General features: G+C 40.6%; 1 protein-coding gene across 1 annotated transcript in view; it reads right to left on the bottom strand.

Annotated features, from left to right (window-relative positions):
• ARHGAP25 (Rho GTPase activating protein 25) overlaps positions 1 to 9,917 on the bottom strand; it is a 106,114-nt gene that overhangs the window by 47,182 nt on the left and 49,015 nt on the right. The window contains exon 3 of the mRNA XM_042780841.1: positions 2,652 to 2,739. Within this exon, the coding sequence (XP_042636775.1) occupies positions 2,652 to 2,739 (88 nt within the window). The remainder of the gene's footprint in view (positions 1 to 2,651; positions 2,740 to 9,917) is intronic.

The raw sequence follows: 9,917 nt of genomic DNA, 5'->3' as shown, positions 1-9,917 counted from the left end.
TTGAACCACCAGCCTTCTGGTTAGCAGTCAAGTGCTTTAGGCACTATGCTACCAGAGCTCCCTCTGGATGGGATAGCTGATGGATTCAGAATCAGATCACCTAAACAGTAAAAGGAGTAAGGCTTGGCCATAGTACAATAGGTTCAACAAACCAGAGCCAAAGGGAATTTGAAAGTTGTTTGTTGTTCTACAGGAAAAAAATTTTAGGCACACCTGAATTTGAGGATGGGCTCTCTCTGAGGGAAATGGCCTGACATCTATACAAATATATGATGGTTATTTTTATGTGTTGACTTGGCTAGGCTCTGGTTCCCAGTGGTTTTGCCAAACGCTAGACCAGCTGCTGTTCCATAATATAATTTAATTTAATGCAATCAATCAGTCAGTTGAAAAGGGTGATTTCTTAGAGAGTGGTCTGCCTCCAGAGACAATAAATGTTTTGGCACCCTACACTTTTCCCATTCCCTGACCTGTGGATCTTGGTACATACACCCTCAAATGTCTCCAGCCTGCCCTCTGACCTTCAGATTTTGGTCTTGCCAGCCCTCTACAATCCCTTGAACCACGAGGAGTCTCCAGTGTATCACCAGATCTATGGATTTTGGACTTGCCAGTTCCCACAATTGAGTGAGCCAATACCTTGAAGTGCATCTCTCTGTATATCTATGCATATATCTTACTGGTTCTGTTTCTCCAGAGAACGCTAAGACAAAAGCCCACTAATAACACCTCTGTCCTCACCCACACACTTTCTCTGACTTAAACACAGTCTGTCCAGCATGTGCCACCTACTGGACTGTTTCCTTTGTCTTTTCTTACCCTGCCTAAGGAACCTCCTTTAAAACCCAGCTCAGATGTTGTCTTCCATAGTACCCTTTCTTAACATTCTCCTTCCCTTTCCAAATGGAGTGGGGAGCCCCTATTCTATATTCCCTTAACACCATGTCCCTACCACTATCACAACAGTACATAAATTATCCTTAACATCTGTTTCCTTATTAGGAAAACTGAGGTCATTACTTAATATATACAAAACTGAAACCCTTATCTTCCCTCAAAACTTGCTACATGTGCAAATCTCACTAAATACCAGCAAATCCATCTTTCCATTTATTTAGGCCAAAGCCTTGGAGTCAACCTTGGCTTCTCTTTCCTACACTCAATCCATCAGCAAAACCAGTCATCTCCACCTTCAAAATGTGTCCAGAAATGGTTTCTCACTTTCTTCATTATTATCATCCCTGGCTTCAATAATTATAATAGCCTCCTAATTTTTCTCCACGCCTCTGTCCTGCCTCCTCATCTTCTACTTTTTATTTTCAATTCAAAAGAGTAGTCCTTTCAAAACATAAGTCAGCTCATGCCACACCTATGCTCAAAACTTCCCCGTGGCACCTCATCCTTCCAGCATAAAATCTATAGGTCTTTCAATTGCCTACAGATGCCAATAATATCAGTCCCCCATTCCTCACCCAATCTCTTCCTCTTCTTCCCTGTCGCCACTCCACTGTAGCCACACTAGCCTCCTTGGTGTTCCTTGAACACTGAAAGCTCAGAGATTTTGTACTGGGTATTCCCTCTGGAAGATTTTTCCTTCAGATGTTCTCTTCTAATCTTTGTGCTACACTGCCTTTTCCATCAAGCTTCTTATGCACCTAATTGCCTTGTGTGGATGCTTCCCAAAAAAAACCCCAAATGCACTGCCCTCAAGTCAGATCTGACTCATAGCGACCCCTCCTTGGATTTCCGAGGCAGTATCACTTCAGAAGTAGATTGTCCAACCTTCCTTCCGAGGAGTGGCTGGTGAGTTTGAATAGCCAGCCTTCTGGTTACCAGTCAAATGCCTTATGCACTACGCCACCAGATGGTAAGGGGGGAATTAAGGGAAGGAGCATTCTGGGGAATTGTGGTCTTCCCTGGGGAGGAGCTCCACAGGTTTCAGGAATCCTATGGTTTCCAGCAGGGGTACAGCTGGTGTAGGAGCAAGAGATAGCAGATAAGCAGCCTCAGTGTAGATAGATTCAGGAACATGAGACAAAATCCCTTTTTCCTGATGCATTCAAGGAAGGTAATTCTTGATGGGGAGTAGGCACCCTCAGTGTGCCACACACACGTGCAATATGTGGCATTCAGTACCTCCACATACAAAGTGTTCAGTAAGCTGGAGGTGTTCCTTCTCACTATAATGAATTGAACCATACAACCCTGCTGATATTCTACCATTTTTATGTTCCAAGATGGTAATCGCATGTCGTTCCATTTACATTTTAACTGTTAATTTTAATGTGCAACTCTCTTACTAAACTGAACTCTTTCAGAGAGCAGGGGTGATGTTTTTTCATATCAGTGTCCCACTGCCTAGAGGCATACCTGGCTCCCAGCATATTTTCATTAAGTCCTTGCAGAGTTAAACCCAATATACACCAGCTTAGTTCATAGGCACTACTCAGGGATTTGATACTAGTTAATGAATTAGCATAGGTTCATTAACTCTGTATACAGAACTAGTATAGTTTCAGTAACAATAGATAGAACTAGTATAGGTTCTTAGTAGGTTGTCTATCCCATTGGTTTACTGACTCACTTGATTTTCAGGATCCAGAAATAAAATGGGAATGCAATCCACCTCTGTTCCACCTTTTGTCACCTACCTGGAATGACTTCAAAGACAAACTTTCCAGCTTCTTCTGGGTTTGTGGCAATCTCCTTTATGGTACTTCCTGGTAGATACATGAAGCCCTGTAAGATCAAAAGTTGTGCCTTTAAGATTAGAGCCCATTCTATCACCTAGGTTTAGAATTAAGTTGGAGAATGGATGGGATAATAAGATTGGGTTAGGGGTGAAGAGGAACATGGGAAGCTAGCATACCAGTTTTGAATGAAGCCCTTCTATTACTCAGGCCTCTGTAACCTCAAGTTCTTTCTATTCCCCGTTTCATATTCTCATGCATATTTTAAGGTCTCAAGTCAGAGTGAGAGCCACATTCACTTGGGAATATTCATCCCAAAATAAACATCTCTTGGCATCCTTCCCCAAAATTAATTTGGCTAAGTTTGGGGAAAAATGTTCTTGAAGTCCTTCAAGCAGTCCATTTTCCAAATTCCAGTCTCTTTGCTATGGCATCATGCAGACACTAAGTGGCCTCCGTAATGATCCAAATCTAGAAAGAAGACTATCAATCATTTGCACCCTACTGTGAATGTGCTTGACTTTTACTCATTGTAACCTTTCTCACCAACTGTGGAGCAAAAAGTTTTGGAAAATGAGATAAGAATCTAAGACAGGGAGATATTTGGAGGCAAAGAACCTTTCCCAGATCCTGAAAGTCCTTCACTTGGGCAACTGCCACTTCTGCCCACTAGAAAGACTGACCCATACCCTAGGGCCGTATTAAGACCCAAAGAGCCATTAAGCAATGAAAGTAGTATGATGGCATTCTCCCCCCACCATAGTTCAAAACAAAAGTAAATTATGTTGCAAAAGTAATTGTCAGAAAAACAAAGCTTTTATTTCTTCAAAATGACTATTTTGATGCTTCTTAAAAATATCAAGTACAAATTATTTCAAAGGCATTTCTCCCTACTTTTAGGTGCCTTTGTTTATTTTTCCTTTTGGTAACCTGGAGTTAGGGGTCCCAGAGTTGTACAGGGGTAGGCTTCTGCCCTTCTTGCTGCAGGGTTTTCGCCATACAAGGTGAATCCCACTTAGGGAGGCAATATGGACAGAATATTGGGAAACTAAGGACCACAATAAGGAGCCCTGGTGGCATAGTAGTTAAATACTCAGGTGTTTACTGAAAGGTCAGCAGTTCAAATCCACCAGCCACTCTGTGGGAAAACGATGTTGCAGACTGCTTCCCAAAAGAAGCCTTGGAAACCCTATGGGGCAGTTCTACTCTGTCAAATAGGGTTGCCATGAGTCAGAATTGACTGAAGGGCAATAGGTAAGGATCAAGAGACCGAGATGTCTAAAGGTTTTCAAAAGGCACCAAATGATTAAAAATCTATGTGTATATTGCTCGCATATATTTTATTGAAAAAAATGTTGCATCTGAGACATCACCTGGACATAGGAGCTTAGGATTCGATTCTGTATTAGTCTATGAAGGCTTTCAAGAAAAATGTCACAATATTATATTATGACCCAACATTTATGAACCAAGGATAATCTAATCAATTTCATGTATTGGTATACAGGAATATGATGGCCAAGAGCTAATGATAGTCAGCTACATAAGATGGTGGTGGATGGTGGTTCTGGAAACTGTTTTGATAAAGCAGTTATAAACCAAACATTTTGGGCAGCTGGACACCACAGTCAGGTGGTCACATGGACCTAATGTGCCACATAAATAGGTTAGGACCTTAATGAAATTAAGTGGTATTTATCTGAGAGCAGGCTAGGTGCACTGAGGGAAGAGGACTGGGTCTTGGCAGGGGAATAAACTGAGAGTATTCCAGACCAACACTTGCTTCTTCTCTCTTTTCATGGACCTGAATCAGACACCTAATCTATGTAAAAGGAATGCTAACTCTGGGTGGATCATACCACCTGCCAGGCTGCCAGAGGGAAATAGTTAAAGCTGAACCACTTAAGGGGTAGGGTATTAGTAGCATCAAGAGTTAATGAGCAGCACATTCTAGGTGCCAGGCCCTTGGCTCATCACTCTGAAAACATTAATCATTCCAGCAATCTGCTAAGTAGGGTATCATTATGCACATGTTATAAATGAGGACTCTGGGGGTCAAGAAGTTTCTGTTTGCCTGAAGTCATTGAGCTACTAAGTAGCAGAGAGGGAATTCACCCAGAAGTGAGTCAAAACCCTGTGCTTTTTGTCATTGCAGTTAGAATGGTGGGGAAGAGTCTATTTAATCTCCCCAGGGAAGGGAGGAAGAAGATGGAGGGTGAGTGAGGGTTCAGTAGGATATATGACTTCTTATACACAGACATATTATCAGAAAAGAAGTCACCTCCACTGTGTGTATACACAGTGCTTTACCATTTACAACACACTTTCATATGCAATGCCTCCATTACAACCCCACAATGGCTCCAGATAAAGAGTGTGGCAAGAATTATGACTTCTGCTTTGCAGTTAAGGAAACTAATAATTTGAAAGTCTAAGCCAATTTGCACAAAGTGACACAGCTAATTCATAAGTGGAATTAGTTACTCATAATTTACATCTCCCTGGACATGGAAGGCAGCATGTTTGACTTCGAACTAAGTAAACATATGTGTCTTTATTCCAGAACAAAGTATGAATAAAGAGGATCAGTGACAAAGAAAGGTATAAAAGCAAAAGAGTTGTAAGGTAATTTCAGAAGAGCAGCTCAGGAGCCTGCAAGAATAAATGCTTCTTCCCTAAGAAAAAGAAATGTCTAGAAATATATATATATATAAAATACTGAGTGAGGGGGGAAAAAAGAATAAAAAATGAAGAGAAAGGAGAAAGAAGGGGGCCTAGTTTGCAACTTTTGAAACATTTCCCAAACCAGAGGATGAGAGGAAGGGAAAAAAAGAGAAAAGGAAAGAGAAATCTGTTAATAAAACAGAATTATGCAATGTCTCTACATTCTTTTCATCTTATTATTTAAAAATAGCCTTTACCTACATGTTTCCTCACCATCTTTAGTAAGTAATAGTGCCTGCAGAAAGAATGATCCTGAGACTGTGCCACTGGGCTCCTTTGGGGAGCCCGAATGACGTCAGAATTGTCGTTGCCGTATGCCATCAAGTTGATTTCAACTTATAGCAACCCTATAGGACAGAGTAGAACTGCCCCCTAGTTTCTCAGGCAATCTTTATGGAAGCAGATCACTTGGTCTTTTCTCCCATGGAGCTGCTAATAGGTTTGAACTGCCAACCTTGTGGTTAGCAGTCGAGCACTTAACCATTGAGCCACCAGAGCAAAGGCCACCTTATTTGTAGACAGAATGGGAGTACTGTCTGGTAACAAAAGAAGGTAAGTGTTATTTCAGAGGCACCTGAATCCTCCAAGTACTGCCTTCAATTGCCATTTGATACCCAAGAGTAACTACCCAGAAAATAGTAAAAATAAAATACTATACACACACATTTTTGAGCACTTACTAGGGATCTGAGTCTGTACTAAATCCCTTAAATATATGATCACACCTAATCTTCATAAGAACTTTATAAGGAAAGGACTATTTTCCCTGTTGTCAAGATTGCAATGGCTGTGGTGTGCTATATAGCTTGTTTGTACTGGCTCACAATAACTGACTGCTACATTTCAGGAACTTTGTGAGGCACTTGTCAAATACAGCCATTAGTAAAAGTTAAATAATGTTAAAGAACAATGATGACTTTGTTAAACATCTGTACCATGGATGAACCTAGAAGACATTATGCTGAGTGAAATTTTGTTGTTGTTAGGACAAATATTGTATGAGACTACTATTGTTAAAAGTCAAGAAAAGGTTTTCACAGAGTTTTATTTTAAGTGATGGGAGGGGAAGAAAGGGTAAACTATTAACTAGATGGTTGTTGTTGTTGTTATGTGCCGTCGAGTCGGACCTGACTCATAGCGACCCCTCCTTGGGTTTCCGAGGTAGTATCACTATGGAAATAGATTGCCCCATCTTCCTTCCGAGGAGTGGCTGGTGGGTTTGAACCACCAGCCTTTTGGTTAGCAGTCAAGTGCCTTAGACGCTACGGTACCAGAGCTCCCATGTATTAACTTGGGTGAAGGGGAAGGCAGTATACAATAAGAAGGAAGTCAGAACAAAATGATCAAGGCAAAGGAAGGCACTGGGAGAAGTATATGAGTTAAAGGCAACAGAGGTAAATACAATTACATACACAATCCTGTAATAACAATAATATATGAATGGATATATAGATAGACACACAAGCTGAACAGCTATGGAAAGGAGAACAGGACTATACCCAGGAATATACACAGGTTTGACAGAGGACATTTCTACATATGTATTTACACATGCTGCAAATATATCCATGAATACAGTAGAACATACAGTAGGCAAAGTTATTAAAACTTCTTAGTCATAACCAAAATGAATCACTGGGCCTAGGGGGACTCAAGGTCCATTGGCATAACAGAGCCCACAAAGAAAATATTCTACATCCTATTTTGGTGAGTAATGACTGGAGTCCTAAAAGCTTGTGAACATGTAACAATAGGTCTCTTCCCATTTGGAGCAAAGAGTGAAAAAAATTAAAGACACAAGGAAACAATTAGTCCAGAGGACTCATGGACCACCCAAACCTCTGCAAGAACTAGATGATGCCTGGCTACCACTCAGATATCTCTGAAATGAATCACATTAGAAGGTCCTGGATAAAATGGGAGAAATACATGAAACAAAACTCAAAAAAAAAAAAAAAAACTGGTCTGATGGAGACTGATGGAACCTCTAAGACTATAGCCCTTGGAATTTGGAACTGAACTCACTCCCTGGCTCAATTTTTAACCAAACAATAGGCCCACAAGGTTAACACACATTAGGGAGGGACATACTCCTTAGAACAATCAACCATTTGAGATCAAAAGGGCAACATTTGCCCAAAGGCAAAGTTCACAAGGCAGAGAATGTTAGGAAAGGAGGGATGGAAACAAACACAGGGAGGGAGTGGGATGAGTGATGTTACATTAAGAGGATTGTGATCAATGACATGAAACAAAGTATGTATGAACTGTTAAATGGAAAACTGATTTCCTCTATGAACTTTCACCCAAATGACAATAAGTGGTTTTTTTTAAGTTAAATTACATAAGCTTACAATGAAATATTTTATATTAAAAACAAAGGTAATAATACATAAACCTTGTTGTTATTTGCTGTCGAGTCGGCCCCGACTCATAGCGACCCCTCCTTGGGTTTCCGAGGCAGTATCACTACGGAAGTAGGATTGCCCAACCTTCCTTCCGAGGAGTGGCTGGTGGGTTTGAACCGCCAGCCTTCTGGTTAGCAGTCAAGTGCCTTAGGCACTATGCTACCAGAGCTCCTACATAAACCTTATCATATCCTTATCATATCCTAATTACTTCACTACTTTTTACTGTTATTTCTGCTTTTGTTTTTTTCCATCTCCTTTGGTGGTACAGTGGGTAAGGCATTTGGATGCTAACCAAAAGGTCAGTGGTTCAAACCCACCAGCTGCTCCTTCGGAGAAAGATGAGGCAATCACCTTCTGTAAAGATTTACAACCTTGGTTTATATGAGTCAGAATCAATTTGATGGCAGTGGGTGTGCTTATTTTTGGTTTTCTGTCTGTGTGGCGAAAATATTATATAACACTGTGCTATTGCACAACTCTTCTCAACTTTGCGTTCAGTGATGTGACGGTGGTAGTTTGAATCAGCTGTGTGGGAGTATTTGTGTGAGAACTGGCAAATGGTACAAATCTAGCCTCATTCCCACAGAATACCAATTTTCAAACTTTTACCAGCACACCACTGGCAGATGGCCACCTGTGGTAACTTCACAGAAAGTAGGAAGATGAAACAATGGGACAGACTCTCTACCCTACTAAGCTAGCATTGTCTGTAGCCGAGACATGAAGATAATTTACTGTAGATTCTGTGCCTCATATAACTTTCCTATAACAGAATCTTTTGGAATGGGTTATATAAAGCAAGGTCATAGACTTATAGAGCATTATACTGTTAAAACTGAACAGGATCGTTCTGAGAAGTCAGAAGAAAAAATATCTTTCAATAGAGCCCCAAGACTTTCCCAAACCACATACACAAAGCCCAGCATACAGTGTTCCATAATTTATTTAATCATTCCACTTTGTTGCACTTTAGGTTCAATGTTTCTCATTATAAATTACACTGCATATCTCTTATTATTTCTTTTATATAGCCTCTTAAAATCAGAATCACTGGATCTGAAAAAAAAAAACCCATACCAAACTCACTGTCATCCAGTCGATTCTGACTCATAACAACCCCCACTGGGTTTCCAAGGCTGTAAATCTTTACGGAAGCAGATTGCCTCATCTTCCTCCCATGGAGCACCTGGTGGATTTGAATCACTGACCTTCTGGTTAGCAGACAAATGCCTTAAGTACTACACCACCAGAGCTCCTTACTGGATCTAAAGGTATGACATGGTCTTGGCTCTTGATAAATCTCACCAAATGACTTTCTTGAAAGGTTGTACAACTTTCACACTCATCATCAGTGTACATGAAAGCCCCTTTCACCTGATTGTTTCAAGATTTTTAGCATGTTCCTGTTGTTATTGTTTTTTGTGGATATGTTGTTGTTGTTGTTGTTATGTGCCGTTGAGTCAGCCCTGACTCATAGCGACCCCTCCTTGGGTTTCCAAGGCAGTATCACTATGGAAGTAGGATTGCCCAACCTTCCTTCTGAGGAGTTGCTGATGGGTTTGAACTGCCAGCCATCCGGTCAAGCAGTCAAGTGCCTTAGCCACTATGCTACCAGAGCTCCCTTTGTGGATATAGTCTTTTTAATTTGTGAAGTACATATTCATTACAGAAAAATTAGAAGATACACAGAAAGAGGAAAATTAAAAACTGTGTGTAACTCCAGTATTCAGGCAACCACAACTGATACCTCTCTATATTATTTCTAGTCTCTTTTCCATAAATACTGATTTATGAGTTTTTTTCCTCCAAGGATGAGATTAGTATATCCAGCATCATCCATTGTGACTTGCTTTTTTATTGACAATAATAAAAATAATAATATTGTGGGTATCTTTCAACTTTAAAAAGTATTAATTTAGAGCATTGTGATCAATAGCTGAACTGTGTTCACTGTTGTTAGTTGTTGTTGTTGTTATGTGCCGTCGAGTCAGCCCAGACTCATAGCGACCCCTCCTTGGGTTTCCGAGGCAGCATCACTACGGAAGTAGGATTGCCAACCTTCCTTCCGAGGAGTGGCTGGTGGGTTTGAACC

The sequence above is a fragment of the Orycteropus afer genome, unplaced genomic scaffold (genome assembly GCF_000298275.1).
Source record: "Orycteropus afer afer isolate SDZICR_OR568_19922 unplaced genomic scaffold, OryAfe1.0 scaffold00065, whole genome shotgun sequence".
In the NCBI taxonomy this organism is placed as follows: Eukaryota; Metazoa; Chordata; class Mammalia; order Tubulidentata; family Orycteropodidae; genus Orycteropus; species Orycteropus afer.
The sequence above is the reverse complement of the archived record's forward strand: the minus strand, read 5'-3'. Positions and strand labels throughout refer to the sequence as shown.